General features: G+C 39.8%; 1 protein-coding gene across 1 annotated transcript in view; it reads right to left on the reverse strand.

Moving 5' to 3' along the window:
- PDCD4 (programmed cell death 4) overlaps positions 1 to 15,321 on the reverse strand; it is a 28,472-nt gene extending 13,151 nt beyond the window's left edge. Inside the window, exons 1-5 of the mRNA XM_060641510.3 lie at positions 15,189 to 15,321; positions 9,391 to 9,497; positions 5,793 to 6,095; positions 3,103 to 3,197; positions 383 to 496 (exon numbers count right to left, since the gene is read on the reverse strand). Coding sequence (XP_060497493.1) covers positions 383 to 496; positions 3,103 to 3,197; positions 5,793 to 6,095; positions 9,391 to 9,433 — 555 coding nt within the window. The 5' untranslated portion in view covers positions 9,434 to 9,497; positions 15,189 to 15,321. The remainder of the gene's footprint in view (positions 1 to 382; positions 497 to 3,102; positions 3,198 to 5,792; positions 6,096 to 9,390; positions 9,498 to 15,188) is intronic.
- Positions 15,322 to 19,456: the final 4,135 nt, after the last annotated feature.

Raw genomic sequence — 19,456 nt, forward strand, 5'->3', positions numbered from 1 at the left:
GATGCCCAACCGACTGAGCCACCCAGGAACCCCTAAATCAGGCATTTTTAACTGAGATTCCTGAAGAGGTTTGAGAAGGTTCATAGATGCCTGAAATTATATCATATTTTATACACTATCAATTACAAAAATATATAATTACAAAAATTGTTAAAATATTGTTGTGCCGTTTTTCAGGTAGGGAATGGCATATAGCCTTCATCACAAGTAGGAAAGAACTAAGTTAAGGATATTTTACTTCATTTCTTAGAAATTCATTTACGTAAAAGAAAATGCTTATTAAAACTTATTCAGTGATCAAGGATAATTTTGGATATGATGTTTTGCTTTTAATAATGTTTTTTCTATGTTAAGTAAATTATACATGCAATTTTAAACCTACCGCAACTTCATTAGTATCTCCATGCTCAAAATATTCCTGTATGATTGGTGTTAAAGTCTTCTCAAATGCTGTTTCATCCAAAGGCAAAACTACAGTTTCATAAACACAGTTTTCCTAGGAAGGGAAGGAAAAAAAATTACAAATTAATGAATAAAATGCTAAATAAAATGAAATTTGGTTTATAATTTTATATTCCAGGGCCCCTGGGTGGCTCAGTCAGGTAAGTGTCCAACTTGATTTCGGCGCAGGTCATGACCTCACGGTGGTGAGATCAAGCCACAAAACGGGCTCTGTGCTGGGCACGGAGCCTGCCTATGACTCTCCCTCTCTCTCTTTCTCTCTCTCTCCCTCCCCCTCTCCCTCTGCCCTTCCTCTGTTCACATACACACTATAAATAAATACTTTTATGTTCTAACTGTATATCCCAACGAATTTTATATTCCATCCTCATTCAGGACAAGAAAAAGATGTGCTACATGCTTTGAACACTGATACTAAAATAGAATCCATGTCATTTTTTTTTTTTTTTTTTACAAATCTATGAATAAAACTAACAGTTTAGAACTACTAACGACAGCAAATATGACTTGCTCCCAACCCCCCATATCTTAATTTTTTTTTTTTTTTTACCTCTCATAATACCAGTCCTTCAGTGACCAAGAAGCTTAAGATGACTTCCTATCATACCTACTGTTTTCATTAAAACTTCACTTTAAAAAAAAAAAATGAAGGAACCAAAGATTTCATGATTAATATTATAATAAAAGTCTTTGTAACAAGAATCAATGCTGTAGTGACTAAAAAATCTCTAAGAGGGGCGCCTGGGTGGCGCAGTCGGCTAAGCGTCCGACTTCAGCCAGGTCACGATCTCGCGGTCTGTGAGTTCGAGCCCCGCATCAGGCTCTGGGCTGACGGCTCAGAGCCTGGAGCCTGTTTCCGATTCTGTGTCTCCCTCTCTCTCTGCCCCTCCCCCGTTCATGCTCTGTCTCTCTCTGTCCCAAAAATAAATAAAAAACGTTGAAAAAAAAAAAAAATTAAAAAAAAAAAAATCTCTAAGAAAAAGCATTATTCAACAGAAATTTCAAAAAACAAGGAAATTCATGTCTATTAATTTTCTATCTCCCTTCTCCTCTGGAAAAAGGCCAGAAATGTTTATGTGCAACTTGTGACTAGTTTTAGTCTCACTTGAAAGACTGTATGTTAAGATTAGGATATATAGGGGCACCTGGGTGGCTCAGTTGGTTAAGCATCTGACTTGATTTCAGCTCAGTCGTTATTTATCTCGCGGTTCGTGAGTTCAAGCCCCACTGCAGGCTCTGCCTTGACAGCTCTGTCACTCTCCCTCTCGCTCTCAAAATAAATAAATAAACTTAAAAAAAAAAATATTTCCATGTCCAACAATTAGCTAAAACAAACAAGTATATACAAATAATATGCAATAAAAACAATCTACCATATGCCCTGATAATTTCCTATCTAAAATTTTTATCACCATGCAAAGACAGTTCTTTAGAAAAGATATCATAACGTCTGGGATTTGTTTCAAAATAATCCAGAGCATGGGGGGGTGGGAGTGGTGCATGCAGGAGGGATATAAGAGGAAGAGTAAACAGAGGTACAGTATAAAATAAGACTGCCTATGAATTATTAATTATTGAAGTCAGTAAAGCTGGGAGAGGAGTACAAGCAGTTTCATTACACTATTCTACTTTTGTAAGCTACACATTTTCCATTAAAAATATAAATATATAGGAGCTCTTGGCTGGCTCAGTCGACAGAGTGTGCAACTCTTGACCTTGGGGGCTGTACATTTAAGCCCCATGGTGGGTGTAGAGATTACTTAGAAATTAAGTTTTTAAAAAAATAAAAATAAAATATATGTATATGTTCATTATAAAATCTATTAAAAACTTACATTCTCATCAATGGACCTAAGTGAAATAAGACTGAGAAAGACAAATATCATATGATTTCACTCATATGTGGAATCTAAAAAAGTAAATAAATAAACAAACAAAATAAATCAGACCTGCAAACACAAACTGACAGTTGCCAGAGAGGAGGGGCAAGATTGATGAAGGGGAGTGGGAAATACATGCTTCCAGTTATGGAATGAGTAAGTCATGGGAATAAAAGGCACAGCATAAGGAAGAAAAACAAAACTTACATTCTCATATTGAAGACATTTATGTTCCCAAAATAAAATTTACCATAAGGTTATCATCCTAAACAGTAATATTTAAAAGGAACCTAATACCTATTAACTCTTTTATGATATTCAAAATAATATCTATTTTTCTCGATTTTCATTACTATAGAAATTATATTAACTCAACAGAATTTACTGAAAAATAACCAGCTTGATAATCCTAAGTGAATCTGTAAAGACCTACTTTTGACTCACTTTAGAAATGAAGGGAAAATTTATCACTATCAATTAATTTGGTTTCCTAATCCAAAATTTACCTAACAGTCTGAGAGTACTGAGTATATGTATGATTTACATATAGATACTAATGTGTGTGTATACACACATATTATATATATACACACACATATATACACACATGCTACAAATCATATATATATGATTGACAGGCACAGAGTATAGATATGGAACGTAGGACCTGACAAACGTATGAGTAAACTACAAACATGAAGGTGAAAAATTTATAAGCATTTTAAACATGGATTTTAAAAAGGAAGTAAAACACTGATACCTGGTCATCATCATAGTTAGGATCTTTCACATCCACCTCCTCCACATCATATACCTGTCCAGGTGTACCCCAGACACCTTTGCCTCCTGCTCCACCTGAAAAAGTTTAGAATTGAGAAAGAAAAGAACACAAAGTTCATAGTTCATAAAGTTTAGTTGAAATCTGAAATAATTCTAGATATTCAGATATTAAGTAACAGTTAAAAACTGAATTTTAATTTCTATGCTAATTTTTTTCCAGTTGAGTTATACTTTAAATTTTTTACTCAGATCACTTTTTCAGTAATGATTAGATATTATATATTTTATAACCTATTTCCAAAACATCAAGTTGAAATAGCTTATAAAGTTAAAACTAAAAAGGCAGATGCTTTAAAAGCAAAAATGAAACCAAAAAAGAACAGAAAAATAGCTGTATCAGGGACCCCAAGGGGCCATGATACTGTATGTAGCTGAGCTCTAAATTTTATTGGACATTTCATAAGGCCAAAACAACAATATGTTGAGCCAGTAAGATGTGGCATAGGAAACTTAACAAGGGAAAAATTATTTAACAAAAAGCAGTTTCCACTGTTAAGTGTTTCAAAGTCAACCTTTTTTTTAAGGTTTATTTATTTGGGGGGCAGGGGGGAGTGGCAGAGAGGGAGACAGAGAATCTGAAGCAGGCTCCACACTGTCAGCACAAAGCCCAAAGCAGGGCTCAACCCCACAAACTGTGAGATCATGAACTGCGCCGAAGTCGGACACTAAACCAACTGAGCCACCCAAGTGCCCGTTTATTTTCTTTTAATTAATTATCTTGAGAGAGAGAGACAGACAGACAGACTGCGTGCACAGGGGAGGAGCAGAGAGAAAGAATCCCAAGCAGGCTCAGCGGTGCCAGCGTAGAGCCTGAAGTGCTCAATCCCACAAACAATGAGATCATGACCTGAGCTGAAATCAAGAGTCAGAGGCTTAACAGACTAAGCCACTCAGGCACCCCTCAAATACTCTTTAAATATAAATGTACACGTTAAACTATACTTGACAACTGGCAATATGTTACAAATGACTAAGCTATTTAAGCATTAACTGCACTTATCTTTATTTCTCTGTACTTCTATATGCAAACTGACCAGTTGAAGTTTAACAATTCCAACTTTCAAAGTGGTTTTTCTAAACTGAAATGTTTTTGTAAGTCTCAACATATTGCATTATTTTTAAAGAATTTTTCAGTATCACCAATTATTTTTAGGTTGTATTTTTATACCAAGAGTATAATCCCTGCCACTAGAACAAAACAGAATCTGGTTACTAGGATTCATTTTTATCCAACCAATGGTTGTAGAGCCATTCAACAAGAATAACAGTTTTTGGCAGATCACAAAAAGATTTTACAAGATTCCTAGGCTACAAATTGAAGTTCCCACCATTCAGAAACTAGTGAAATCTCCAAATTACATCAAAATCCTACCATAGACCAAAACTAACAGACCCCTTATCAACAAATATTTAAATATATGCAATTACTCCAGGCCCTGGAAATAGCAGTGAAACAGACCAATCCACTTCAGTTTCCAAAAGAGAGCAAAACACAACTTGGGTGGTGCCTGGCTGGCTCAGTGGGTAGAGCATCTTAACTCTTGATCTCAAGCTGTAAGTTCGAGCCCTATGTTGGGTGAGAGACTACTTACAAAATAAAATCTTTTAATCAACCAACCAACCAATCACTCAAAGAGAACTCAAAACCAGATCTATAAAATTATTCAAATTCTGATCCAGAGGGGCGCCTAGGTAGCTCAGTTAAAGTTAGGTGACTGACTCTTGGTCTCAGTTCAGATCATGATCTCACCATTCTTGGTTCACGAGCTGGAGCCCCTGCATTGGGATTCCCCCCCCCCCCACCTCCTCCCCTGCTTGCTCGAGTGCTTTCAAAATAAACTTAAAAAAAAAAAAAAATTCTGGGGGCACCTGGGTGGCTCAGTTAAGCCTCCAACTTCAGCTCAGGTCATGGCCTCACAGTTCATGAGTTCAAGCCCCACATCATGCTCTGTGGTGACAGCTCAGAGCCTGGAGCCTGCTTTGGATTCTGTGTTTCCCTCTCTCTCTGCTGCTCCCCCACTCATATTGTGTCTCTCTCGCTCTCAAAAATAAACATTTTAAAAATTTTTTAAAAATTCTGATCCAGATATTAGCAATCCAATTTATATCTATCATGTATTCTTAACAAAGGACATAATTATATTCATTAGATAATTGGTATAATGAATCTTTTTTTTTTTTTTTTTTTTTAACTTTTACAAGTTAAGTAATCTCTGCCCCCAATATTGGGCTCAAACTCATGACCCTGAGATCGAGTGTCACATACTCCACTGACTGAGCCAGCCAGGTACCCCAGGTATGATGAATTTCTGACCCTACTTTTAAGCAAAGTTAGAGAATACATGCACAATTCATAACTGTACAAAACATCCATGTATATTTTGTTGAAAAGAAAGTTCTGCTCAAGAAACTGAATCTCAAGAAAAAAGGCTCAACTTAAAAACAAGTGGGATGGTCCTCAGATTATTACTTTGTAAAAACATATACACAAATCATAACCTCTTACACCATCATTGTTTAAATTTCTCATATTCCTAGAACAAGGAAACCATAGTATAAGAACCAGGTAATATTGTTTTGTTTGCTTCTGTGGAAATGGAACACACCAACCTTTCTTTGGCAGTCCCCTTCCTTTCCCAGATCTGGATCGCCTATCTAGCAACCTTCCCTTTGGACTGGTTGGTACAGTTACTCCACTTCTAAGGGCTTCACTTCCATTATCACTGACTGAATCGCCTCTGCCAGAGTCCCGGGATGAGTTTTTCCTCAGGCGCCTTTTTGCCTTGGCATTAATTCTAGCTTCATTAATGGAGGATGCCGAAATCCAATTTCCATTTATCTCATTTTTTATTTCCTCAGTCCCAGCATTTTCTTCATCACCAGAAAAGAGAGAGTCACTTAAATTATCAGGATCTTAAAGAGGAAAATGAAGAAAGAAAATTCTAAGTAAGTACTTTAACCATTCACTGTCATACCAGTTATAGTCATAAGTTACCTTAAGTTGAATCACATGAAATTACATTTTTTAGGTCAGTAACAAGTCACATATTGGAAATTTCACATGATTCAATCTAATAAATGACAACTAAACAGGATTACTTTTCACGTTATCATAGAAAATAAACTAAGACAGTGAATTTTAATGAGCAAAGTTTAATGTTATCTCATATGTTTAGAAATAAAATTTTATGTTAATATACAACCACAAATAAATCCTTTAGACTTCTGTGAGCTAAGGGAGTTAAGCAATTGGAGATAGTAAGAAAAGACTAAGAATCTTGAGAGGAGAGATAAACTAATATTTAGAGAATGCCTATTATTTATCAGGCACTGTGCTGGGCATTCTGTCATTTACCCACAAGTTTGAGAACTATTTATTACATACTGGATCATTACTACAGATAAGGAAACTAAGACTGAGAGTGTTTAAATACCTTGCCAAACACCTCCTGATTAATTATAGATACTTAGGAAATATTCTAATCCAAAGAACCTGAAAGATACTTGGCAAATAAATGATCACATAATACTACTGAGCTGAACCATTGAGGCTTCATTGCTCTGAAAGATAACGCTTGCTTTTAAAGCTTTAATTCACCTCTCCAAACCTGACTTGTATTACTTACCATCTTCTGAAAATCTTCCAGCCTATGTAAGATTTGTACATTATCCCCTGAAAGACAGCAACATATCTGGAGTTCCCAATGGTCCTACTTAGAATGTCATCCTCATTGCTGTTTTCACTTATCAAAATCTTTTAGGATATACTCAAGTTTTATTTCCTTCACATAACTTTCCTAACAATTCTAGCCACAATAACACTAATGCCCACACTCTATTCACTCACCACATTACAGAAACCACTTTGTTATTTCTATTTATGCAGGAGTCTTGCTTTTCCAAATAAGTCACAAGCCTCAAAAGAGGAACCATGCCTTTACCTGTACTTCTTTGTACCCTCAGCACCTGAGTATCCTTCATACTAACAACTCAAATGTCCACGGAGATACCTGGCTTTGCTCTAAAAAACTCAGAAAGCTATTGAATTAGGTACCCTTGGGGCAGAGTTTTGTTTGTTATGGCTAAGTCAAGTCAGAGTTGAATCTCTCAAGTGGTTTTAAACATTCCTAAATGTAATTAGGCTGTGTCAAGTCCATGTGTATAGACTTTAACATGTCTTAATATGTTGAAGCTGAAAATTTCTTAAGTCAACCTATAAAAAACATAGATGTGTTAAAATCTTTATAATTCTTAAAAAAATTTTTTTTAATTAAAAAAAAATCTTTATAATTCTTAACAAAAAAGTATGAAAGTTAAGAACACTGTGATAATCAAAAACAAACAACAACATTAAATAGAGTCCATCATTAGTCTCTGTGCTTTCCAACCATTCTCCAAACTGCATGGAAATGGATTCTGTAAAACATGCCCCCAGTGAAAACCCTTTGAAGGTTTTCCCACTAGTTCAAAATAAAGTTTAAACTCATTATCTTGTAACTTAACATCCTACATAATCTTGCCCCTGCTTATGTCACCAGAATAACTGCTGACCACTACCACATTCAAATGGTCAGAGCTTAGACTGATATCATATGCAGTGATGGAGAGATTGGTTTAGCAGAGGAATACAGAATATATAAGGAAAAAGAGAAAGTATAAAGTGAGAGACCAGCTAAGAAAATGTTGCAATAATTCATTCACTAACTGAAAAGAGCAAGGGTAGTAACTTTGGGTTAAATAAAGTGACACTTAAAGAAAAATAAAGGACTTTTAAACAGAATAAAGAAGCATGAAATGAAGTCTTAAAAGTTTTCAGATGGGAAGTCAGTGTTAGAGGGTGAGTGTAAGACATCATCATAACCATCATCATAACTGAACTACTATACTACAACTACTAGCAACAGTCATAGTCACAGCAGTAGTGCAACTTCTTTTGTCATTATCGTCACCATTGTTACCACTAGATACCAGGTTCTATGGTAGGCACTCTACATACGTGATCTATCATCTTCACAAAGCTCTATAACAAAGCTGTTTATCCTCAATTTACAGATGGAAGATGTTTCGTAGAAAAGTCACATATCTAAAAAGGATTATGGCCAGTATTCAAATCCACGCTTAAATATCAGATGATTATAACTGTAGAAAATACAGAGCTAGAGTACAGCAGAGTAGTGACAGCTAAAGACACAGGACAAGGGAGTGGTTATAAGAGAGAAAAGCAGAAGAGGAAGGAGAAAAAAAAGACCAGAGATCAGACAAGTTAAATGGAATTTCAAGTAACAGTAGGTAATTGAAGAAAACATTAAACATTTACCTGTAACATATTGCTTTCATTATTCTACAATTAAGGCAAACCACCAAACTCATCCAGAAGATAAAGGACCTCAAATTATAATAAACTGCTTTAAACTGTCCCTTGGAGTCCTAAGTATTCAATTTAAACATCATTTCCTACAATTGGATTTCTTTTCAACTATTTTAATATCCTTTCAAATATGTTTGTATGACTGCAGCAGAACATATCTAGGTATATTTTATATATTAGACCTTATAATTTTTAATTCATGTTTCTATCAATTACTCATTTATATTTCACTATTCATACTTACCTAGGTTTAGGGTTCCATAACCACTATTGATCTGACTTTAAAAAAACCAAAATTCAAAAGATGAAAAATCTCACCATTCAGAATATTTCAAAATCCTACTTAACTCTACAAAGATTAGTCTGAAAGCTATAAGTATATTTTAAGTTGTCTGAAGTTACTCAGCATTTGGACAAATATTCTACAAAACCATTTTTATGGAAAATAAGGAAAATACCATAGGTAATTTATAATAAATTACTAGGAAAGAAATCAAAGAAATCAATAACAGTTTATATTGCAGAAACCACTAACTAGTTCATTTGAAAATATTAATGAGGAAGTTCACTATTCTTCTCCATTCTGTAGCACATAGTTTATTATAAACAGTGGAAAGTTAGAATGTATGGAATGTGAAAAGATGGGCAGAAAAGAACATGTGAAGAATTTCTACAAAAATAAGAATCACAAACTTGATTTTTTAAAACAATACAACTTACTTGTAGCATAATAAGATGGCTTTTAAAGTAAAGATGGTTTTAGTATTATGTTTTCATAAAATTTGGTATGACCTCAAACTTTCTCACAATATAGTCAAGGTTCAAAATATTCTTACTTACCTGTGGGGTTTACATTCAGTATCTGCTCATTTTCTACATCCATTGTTTCTTAATGTCACTTGCACTGATTGAATTACTAATGGAAGTCTTCCCTTGGGATCTATTTCCTTAAAAAGAAAAAAAAACCTTCAACATCTTCCAAACTGATAGAATTAAGGTAAATTCAATTTACTTAATCACATTGTAAAAAAAAATAAAACCAGCACATAATTTTTTTTTTAAATTTTTTAGATGTTTTAATTTATCTTTGAGAGACAGAGAAAGACATAGCACTAGTCAGGGAAGAGCAGAGAGGGAGACACAGAATCTGAAGCAGGCTTCAGGCTGTGACCTGTCAGCACAGAGCCCAACACAGGGCTTGAACTCACGAACCACCACATCATGACCTGAGCCGAGATTGGACACTTAACCAACTGAGCCACCCAGGGGCCCCAGCACATAATTTTTTTTTAACATTTATTTATGAGAGAGAGGGAGAGAGAGAGAGAGAGAGAGAGAGAGAGCGAGCGAGCGTGTATGTGTGTGTGAGTGAGCAGGGGAGAGGAAGAGAGACAGGGGAACAGGGGATCCAAAGCAGACGTCACATTGACAGCAAAGAGCCTGATGTGGGGCTCGAACTCACAAACCATGAGATCATGACCTGAGCCAAACTAAGCCACCCAGGCTCCCCTAATTTCATTTTTTTTTTTAATTTTTTTTAACGTTTATTTATTTTTGAGACAGAGAGAGACAGAGCGTGAACAGGGGAGGGGCAGAGAGAGAGGGAGACACAGAATCTGAAACAGGCTCCAGGCTCTGAGCTGTCAGCACAGAGCCTGACGCGGGGCTCGAACTCACAGACTGTGAGATCATGACCTGAGCCAAAGTCGGACGCTTAACCAACCGAGCCACCCAGGCGCCCCTCCCCTAATTTCATTTTTAAAAAAAGAGCTCTCTTTACTTTGAAAAACAGTTTACCACAATTAACATTTGGTTTCAATCTTCCTGACAAGTGTATCTGTGTCCAAAATAACCCTCCATACTTCTGAATGTGCCAAAGCACCCCTCTAACTTGAAGATGTATTTGCTATACATGGTTATTTCAAGTTAAAGCAGCATATACATACTCCAAATTTTTCAGGACTACCAGTCCTCATAATTAATCTGATGTACATAATATTGTATAGTTCACTACCAATGAATTGAGAACTACTACAAAACGCAAGCAACAGTTTTGGTTAATCAAGCATATCACAGGATTCTGTTCTTTATCACACAACACATCTGAAGGCAGATACAGCTGACATTTCATCACCCAGGTGTCTATAATTAGCATTATAAGACTTTGGGAGAAATTTTTAATGGTGTTTTCTATAATAAGAGTATTTTCATAATCAGGGCACCTAGGTGGATCAGTTGGTTAAGCGTCTGACTTCAGCTCCGGTCATGATCTCACCATCCATGAGTTCGAGCCCTACATTGGGCTCTGTGCTGACAACTCTGAACCTGGAGCCTGCTGCAGATTCTGTGTCTCCCTCTCTCTCTGCCCCTCCCCCCCCCCCCCCACTGTCTCTGTCTCTGAAGAATGAATAAACCTTTAAAAAATTTTTTAAAGAAAAAAGAGTATTTTCATAATCTGAAAACCCCATTCTTATTTTTTAAAATTTTTAAAGATTTTAAAGAAATTTCTACAGACCCAATGGGGCTCAAACTTAAAACCCTGAGATCAAGAGTCACATCCTCTAGGGGTGCCTGTGGCTCAGGTGGTTGGGCATCCGACTTTGGCTCAAGTCATGATCTCACAGTCCATGGGTTCGAGCCCCGCGTGGGGCTCTGTGCTGACAGCTCAGAGCCTGGAGCCTGTTTCAGATTCTGTGTCTCCCTCTCTCTCTGCCCCTCCCTTGTTCATGCTCTGTCTCAAAAATAAATAAAAATATTTTTTAAAAAATTAAAAGAAAAAAAAAAAAAGAGTCACATGCTCTACTGAGCCAGCCAGGTGCACCCCTCCTATTCTCCTTAAAAAAAAAAAAAAAAAAAAAAAAAAAAAAATGTGCCTAGGGGCGCCTGGGTGGCTCAGTCAGTTAAGCAGCTTAAGCTCAGGCTCTTTTTTTTTTTTTTTTTTTTTTTTTTTTTAAAGCATCAGGCTCTTGATTTCAGCTCAGGTCATGATCCCACAGTTTGTGAGTCTAAGCCCCATGTCGGGCTCCACACTGACGGTGTGGAGCCTGCTTGGGATTCTCTCTTTCCCTTTCTCTGCCCTTCCCCTGCTCACACACATTCTCTCACTCTCTCTCAAGAATAAATAAAATAATTTTTTAAAAAACTTGACTATTTAAAAAAGGAGTAAGTACAATGGTAGTAGCAACTCAGTATTTTAGACCTTAGCTTCAAAATGACTTAAAAATTATTAATGCTGTAAGGTGTTGAAACCAGTTACCTTTAACTTAGTGATATAAATCTAATGTTACATGAAAGACTAGCAAAATATATTTCATGAAAACTATTACCAGAAGGTATAACCAAATATGATTTTAGAATCTCTCTGTAACTATTTTTCAAATAGTGGTTTATAGTACTTAACCATTGATCTGTTCAAATCACATAAGTTAGATATAAGCCCTTCCAGTCATTTATAATCATTTCACGAGCAGTGTGCTTTAAGATATGCACAAATTAATGAAAAAGACTAATAAACTAATTAAAGGAAAGTCTTTCTCAAATAACCTACTATAAGACTCATTTTAAGATAATAATATATGATGCCTCCTGGGACTCAACTTTTTTTTAAGTGAACTTTTCCCCCAACATGGGGCTCAAACTCAGGATTCCAAGATCAAGAGTTGCATGCTGCACTGAACTGAGCCAGTGAGGCACCCCTCAACTGACTTTTAAATTCCTCAATATATCGTTTTAACATCTCAAAAGTTTGTAGCCCCTTTGCTCCAGAAAAGGGTATTATTTTGTAAAACAAGAATAAACACACCTTAATGCTAAAATGGTAAACTTCTGAATATGGCATAATCCTTAGGCTACTAAGATGCTATATTGCTTCAGAAGAAAATGGGGTGATCGCTCTCTAATTCTATTCAGAATAAACAGATTCTACATAATGATCTTTCTAATGTCATAATTTCCAGCAACTCTGGATTTAAGGGGGAAAATGAACCTTAAAGATATGTATATAGAGATACATATAAATATATGCACAAAAATAGTTTGTAAACCTAAACATATAGTGTTCTCCGTGTCTTAAAATTTCTCATATCTCACTTCAGTATATGGGTTACATGACACAGAAAAGTGAAAGTGTCCTATGATGTGTGTACGAGCTTTTTAATAGAATTACATTAGGAAGTCTTTTTCATACTTGATGCAAGTATGATCATTGACAGGACACTTTCTGCAGAACCTTGCTACTAAAGGAAATTATTATAACTAATATTTATAAAGCCTTTTATAATTCACAGAGAATTTTACATGCATCATTTCATGTACTTCTCAGAACTTTGAGGTTTCCATTTTGCACACAACCAAATTCAGAGAAGGTAGTTAATCTGTCCAGAGAGAGACAGCTGCTCAATGGAAGAACCAGAATTAGAAACCAGACCTTTTCAATCCAGTACTGCTTGCACAAGTTCAATATAAGATTTTAATATATCACAAGAAGATTCTTTTTTAGGGCTAACAGACAGAAGCTTATTAAAACACAGACTTATTAAAGTCTTTGGGGCTAACAGACAGAAGCTTATTAAAACACAGTATTTAAAGATACTACTTTAAATACTACTTTCCAAACACTAAAAATAATATTTATTTAAACTATTACACAGAAGACATTCAGTTAGTCAAAGAAAATTATTAGGTAATGACTATCATCTATAACTTACCATATTTGTTTTTATTAAGTAATCCTAACCCAAAAAAAAAGTGTTGTCTGTGTCTTTAGGCAATGGTAACACAATCAAGAACTCAGTCACACTTGATAGCAACACAGACATTTTAAGAATTTAGAGAAGGATAAAAATACATTGCATGTTTTTCCTCTCTTCAATTCGTGGAGCTTTTTTCCAGTTTACTTAACAATCCTTAAGATTTTTGCCCCAAAGTTAACAAAAATATAAAGCAACAACTCCAAAAGCCACATCCTTCATACTAAACAATAAAATTTTGAATAAAAAAACAAAACTCTACATATAAGTTGAGCAAAACTAAGGCTAGCATTAAACAATTTTCATTTCTTCAATAGTTTTACAGAAAAATATACTCAGAAGTATTCAATTGCCAAGACATTCCCTAAAAGACAGAGCCTCACCCCCCCCCCCCCCCCCCCCCGGCCCAAAATCTGTTTCCTGAAATACACCCCACAAACCACTCTGACATTTTCTGGAGTCAAGTTTAGGCCATATGCTAACCAGAAAATTATTTGTATTCATTCCAGGGCCACAATCACAGCTAATTAGCAACTTAAAATCAGCTAAAAGTATTCAACCACAATGATGCAAAAGCAAGCACTGCAGAAAATATCAAAGTGTCCTGTATTTTCGCACTCCCAGAAACTATTTTCCCTTTCTCATTACTACAACAGAAAAAAAAAAAAATTAAAATATAATTCAAAGATCCCTGCTGAGATTGTAAGGAATTTAAGAAACCTATAATGAAGGAAGGTTAATGGCACAAATACGAATAATTAAACTCAGAACACATCTGCAGTGCTCCCTTTTTAGAAGAGTATATGAAGGTTTCTAAAAAGCCTCACATTAGTAAGAATGCCCAAATCGTAAAACTTAGCAGAAAAAATACAAAACAGGCGGTGACTCTTTTTTTTTTTTTTTTTTTTTTGTCTTCCACACGAAGCCGCATTTTTGATCATTTTACTCATTGTAGACCCTGCACAGTTGCTGGTTCCATAACCAGTTCTCACAAGGGCATACGAACAGGAGATACTGACTTCTGCAGTTAGTTTTTGAAGCTCCAGCGGAGTGGGGGGGCGGGGGACCCCTTCTCGTGTACATTGCAGAACCGAATTGACAAATGCAGCAGACTCGGCCTGCGCTTCACAGAAAGAGGGCTCCCTTCCTGTCTTTGTTTTCCCTGGGAGATTTTCACTTGAACTAAAAAAGCGCCCCTTTGCCCCAAGTCCGCGCAGGGCCGGGGAGGCGGGCACGTGTCCGCCTCCCAGCGGCCCCTCCCGCAGAGGCTGGCCCTCCTCCCCGCCGCGGGTGCAGGCCGGGACCCCGCGGGCCCTAGTCCAGGCAGGCCCCAGGGGCTGCTGGACCGCAGCGGGGCGGGCCTGGGCTCCGGGTTGCGGGCCGAGGGCCAGGGTCGGCGATTGCCGAGCGGGGGACCGCGTCTTCAGGGGGGCCCCCCAAGGGACGCCGGAGGGGGGGGGGGGAGGCGCGAACCTTCCTCACAGGATTTCAGTCAGGCCAGAAAGACGTCTCCCAACGCCCTCCCCTCAAAATAAAAATGAAAACTCGGCCTTCTCGAGGATGAGGAGTAGTCCCTCGCTGGCGAGCGCCCCGCGCACCCCGCTACGCGGGAGGGGATGCAGGAGGGGGCGGGCCCGCGCCACCGCGCTCCGGGCCCGGGCCCAGAAGGAGGGAACAGGGGCCCGCCCTCCGCCGCCCGGGCGTTGGGGCGGCCGCGGCCCTACTTGCGTGGCTCCGAACAGGAGGCCGGACCCTCGCCCACCCGGCCGGGACTCGGCCGCGGCCTCACGCCCCCTCCCCCTCCCAACGTGCGGCTGCCTCAAGAGGAGACGGAGCTGAGGGAGAGGACGCAGTCGTCCCGGGAGTGCGAGCCGCCCCGCTGGTACTGACCCCTCGGGCCGCTGCCGCCGCTTGCCCAGGTCCTCTGTCCGCCGGCCCAAACCCCGCTGCTCAGCCTCTGCCGTCGCCTCGGAGCGTCTCTGCCCCCTCTCGCTCTGTTTGTTTTTGTTTTGTTCTACCCAGTAACACGGGGGCGAGAGAGCGGCGTTTATTGGTCAAAGCGAGGAGGTCCGCTGGCCAATCGCGGCGGTGGAGCGGGAGCAGAGGAGGAAAAGGGAGGGAAGTGAAACGTGGAAAGCCGGGCTGGGGCTCCGGAGGGCGCATGCGCACCTGACTCCTGGGACAGGCTGGAGTGGGAGCCGGGCGGGAAGCTGGAGGCGGTAGGTTGGGAGGCGCCGCCAGATGGAAGCGTAGGCGAAAAGGCAGTGCTCTGGGGTGAGGACTAGGCTGAGGCTGCCTTGACCCGCTCACCCTTTCCTCTTACAGGGTAGTCAGCAATCTCGCCTGAATGTTGGGCTTCCTGAGGGCCCTGCCTCCATTTGCAGAGGCTCCTCGGTTGAATACCCTTAATCTCTACGGATGCTTCTCCCGCTGGTCCTGTACACTCCTTGGCTCCCAGTGTGCACAGTAAGAATTTTATCTCCGTGAAAGCTCTCATCCCTTGAAGATAGAAATCATTCCCATGTCACAGATGAGGAAACAAACAGACTCAAAACCTCTTTGAAGTCCCTGTGCTAATCATGACTAGTCAGGCCTCTGGGATTCAAACTCCCGCATTCCCGCTGCAAGGCTGGGGTTCTCAAACTTCGCTATAACTTCTTTCTTGAAACTTGCACCCCAGGCAGCTGGTCTCTGAGTCTTTCCTCCTTGGCTGCATTCTCTTTGGCTTATCTCGTGCTTTCATTCTTCCTCCTTCCCTCTCCCCGGAGGTAATGACCAGAACCTTCTGCTGTCTTTGTGCTCTCAGGAAAGAACTCAGCCATTATCTCTGGCCAGATTTTACGATTGTCTAATGTGCAACACCTGAATGAATGGTCTATGCGGCCTTTCAGCAGCACAAACTGCCCCCTCCACCCCCCCACCCCCCACCCCCCACCCCCCCAGCAAGCTCCTTCACCTGACTTACCTCTATCTGCCAGTCACCCTGCCTGGGAATCATCTCTAATAGTATTAACTTCTCTGAACAACGGCAACAACAACAAAACCTTCCTTAGCTTTCCGTGGCCCACCCGGAGCATCAGTACCTCAACCAGGCATTTAGGGCCCCAGAGTGTGGCTTTAAGACATTCTGGCCATGTCTCCACACCTTCACAGGCCACACGCCCCTTTGGCTGGAAACTACTTTGACCTCTCGTGGTTCCATATGCTTCCCCACCTCCTGAGGCTTCTTTATGGTATCACCTCAAAGCGCCTCTCTTATCCCCCACCTCTACCTGGTACAATCCTTTCCATCCCTCTTGGCTCTCCCACACAGGCCTTCTTCAGCCTCATGACTTGATATGAGTTTCCTGTCTCCTGATTCCTCACACTAATGACTTGTTGTACCTCTGGGGACATTGAAACATTCGGCCTGGCATTGTGCTACCTGAGTCCCTGTCCTAGCTCCTCTCCCCCATTAAACTGTCACTTTGTTGAAGGCAAGTTCACATCTTGCTCATGTGTTACCATTGTAGGTCTTAAGAAGATGCCTTGCATGTTTACTGTACTGGTGCAATAAAAATTCCTCGATCTGAGTTCACAAAGGTTCTCAGCACTTTGTGCTCATCCCCACGCTCCTGGACAAGAGCGTCTTGGCTTGTCCAGCATCTGAATTAGCCTTATGAGTCACTTTTACTTTTTAAAAACAAAGCTTCCCGGTCACTCAGTTTTGTTTTGTTTCATGTTCTCCATCACCTGCAGCTGTCTCGTTTCTCTTCTCTGCCAGGGTTCATCCGTCCTCCACTGAGCAGTAACTGCTGGCTCCTTTGCTTCACCCATCCCCCTCTTTCTCCACATCTTTCCTTTTCTCACTCCTTTTCAGCTCGTGACTCTTCTTCCTCCCTGCCACCAACCTCCTTGAGCTTCTGCTGGGTTCTTTAATTTACTGATTCATTTAATATATTTATTAAACACCTATCGCATACCCAGGCCACAGTGAACAAGCACCCCAAGATCTATGAGATAACAAAAGAGTAGGATGTGATCACCCACTTTTAAAAGCATCTGAAACAACCTATATCTTTTTAGCAAATTACCCCAAAAGAATGCATTGTGCAGTAAAATGTTCACATCCTTTTTACCCATCATCCCTAGATATGATGTTTGGCATCCCAGCACCCACCCTAGAGAATGGCCCTAGCAATAAGAAATGGGATTCTAGTTTGGACCAAGCAATAAGAAATGGGATTCTAGTCCTAGTTCCCCTACTAACTACCTCTAAGAACTTCAACCCCTCTCAGGACCTCTTTTTTCACCAGTAAAATTCAGAAATCGAGTTCAGTTAGTGGTTAGCAAGGTATTTTCCAAAGAACATGAATTTTGTGGAACTTTAATGGATATCATGAGAAATATGTGGGAGGGACTATTCTATAATCATATCAACCCAGAAAGAAATTGTTTTAACGAAGTTAAAGCTGGTTTTGGGGGGAGGCCCAACTCTTCTCGGTATTTTTAATGAGCTAATGAGCCTTGAGAATCTTGAGAGCCCAGAGTTAAGAAGCCAAGTAGCACTTCTCCAACTTATTTAATTTTTCTCCCACTAATTAATTTAATCAGTGTTACTTAGAAACCAGTTTGGGAAATATAGACGACAGCCACTATCATCAACATTCCTTCCAGATGTATTAAACACTGGCCACGTGCACCTTTGCTAAACATTAAAGAAGAATAACCTGAAAAATGGAAAAGTATCCAAGTGCTAGGAATTTTTGTCCATCAAATCAATCCACAAATATTTATTGTGTGACTGTTCTGTGAAAAGCACAGAGCTGACCCAGCTGTGTTCTTGGCAAAAGGCATGACATTCTACCGTAGGGTAAGTAGTGTCTGAAGCATAGAGCTGCCCAGGCTTCTGGGCCACATTATAATTGCTCACAACCTGACTTTCTGTTTCCTAAAGCCCTGTGTTTGTGGGCTTGTGTTAATTTAGCTGTTGGACGAGAGAAAAGGGGAAAACCCTTCATCTTAACTCATTCTCTCCAGAATCACGGGAGTTCAACTTCTATTTCCTTTAAGAATGACCCATTCCAGGGCCACCTGGGGGGCTCAGTCAGTTGGGCGTCCAACTTCGGCTCAGATCATGATCTCACAGTTCACGAGTTTGAGCCCCACATTGGGATCTGTACTGACAGCTCAGAGCCTGGAGCCTGCTTCAGATTCTGTGTCTCCCTCTGTCTGCCTCTCCCTCTCTTTCAAAAATAAACATTTTTTTAAAAATTTAAAAAAAAAAATGACCCATTCCAGTTTAGGCGAGGAGGGGCCACCACTGTTGCCTGGAATGAGACAGCCATTCAGAGGTGGCAACAGAACCAGTGCTGTGTGATCAGAGAGGTACACCGTGTCTCTCTTCTTCCCCATACCCCCAGGTTTAAGCACTATTGATACCTGGAGGGACACAAAGAATGTTTAATTTGTTAAGGTGTATGGGGGTTAGGGTGGAGGACAGTTTCTAGGTGTTGCCTCTTAAGATGGGTTATTGACTATCTCTAGCTAGCTGTGCTGCCTCGGGTGTTTCACTTCCTCTCTCTGGGTGGATTGAACGCCTCAGTCTTGCACTGTAAAAGGAGTTGGCCCCTGCAGGGAGTCTTTAAGGAGTCATTCCAGTTTTGACACCATGACACTGGGCAAGGCACTGAGATGGCACCATTGCAGTCCTGGTAGTGGGGGACCAGGGGTGTGAGGGTTTGCCACTGGTGACAGGGAAGAATTCATCGCCAGGTGTGGATAGAGGAACTGTCACTCTCGCCCCAGGGGCTCTCTCTAAATGCAAAGCTCAGATAACGTCACCTCCTACCTTCACAAAGGCAAGACTGAAGGCTCATGTCTTGTTAGAAGCACTAATGAGTTATTGTGAGTAAATGACTTGGAAATGCATAGATGTTAGGCAAAAGATAAGCACCTCAAATTACTATTATTGTCCTTGGAACTTCCAAGGCCTTTTCATTCTTTGGGCAAAGCCCCATTTGAGGACACAAGTTTGTCAGTAAGCACTGTTCCTGCCCTTGAATAAGATCAAAAAGAGTCAGTCTCTCTCTGGGGACTGAGGGAAGCCTTAGCCCACTTCCTGAAGAAGAATTTTCAGATACCACTGCCATTTGCCACAACATCTACCTGAGCTGACT

Source organism: Panthera onca, chromosome D2, assembly GCF_046562875.1.
Source record: "Panthera onca isolate mPanOnc1 chromosome D2, mPanOnc1 haplotype 2, whole genome shotgun sequence".
In the NCBI taxonomy this organism is placed as follows: domain Eukaryota; kingdom Metazoa; phylum Chordata; class Mammalia; order Carnivora; family Felidae; genus Panthera; species Panthera onca.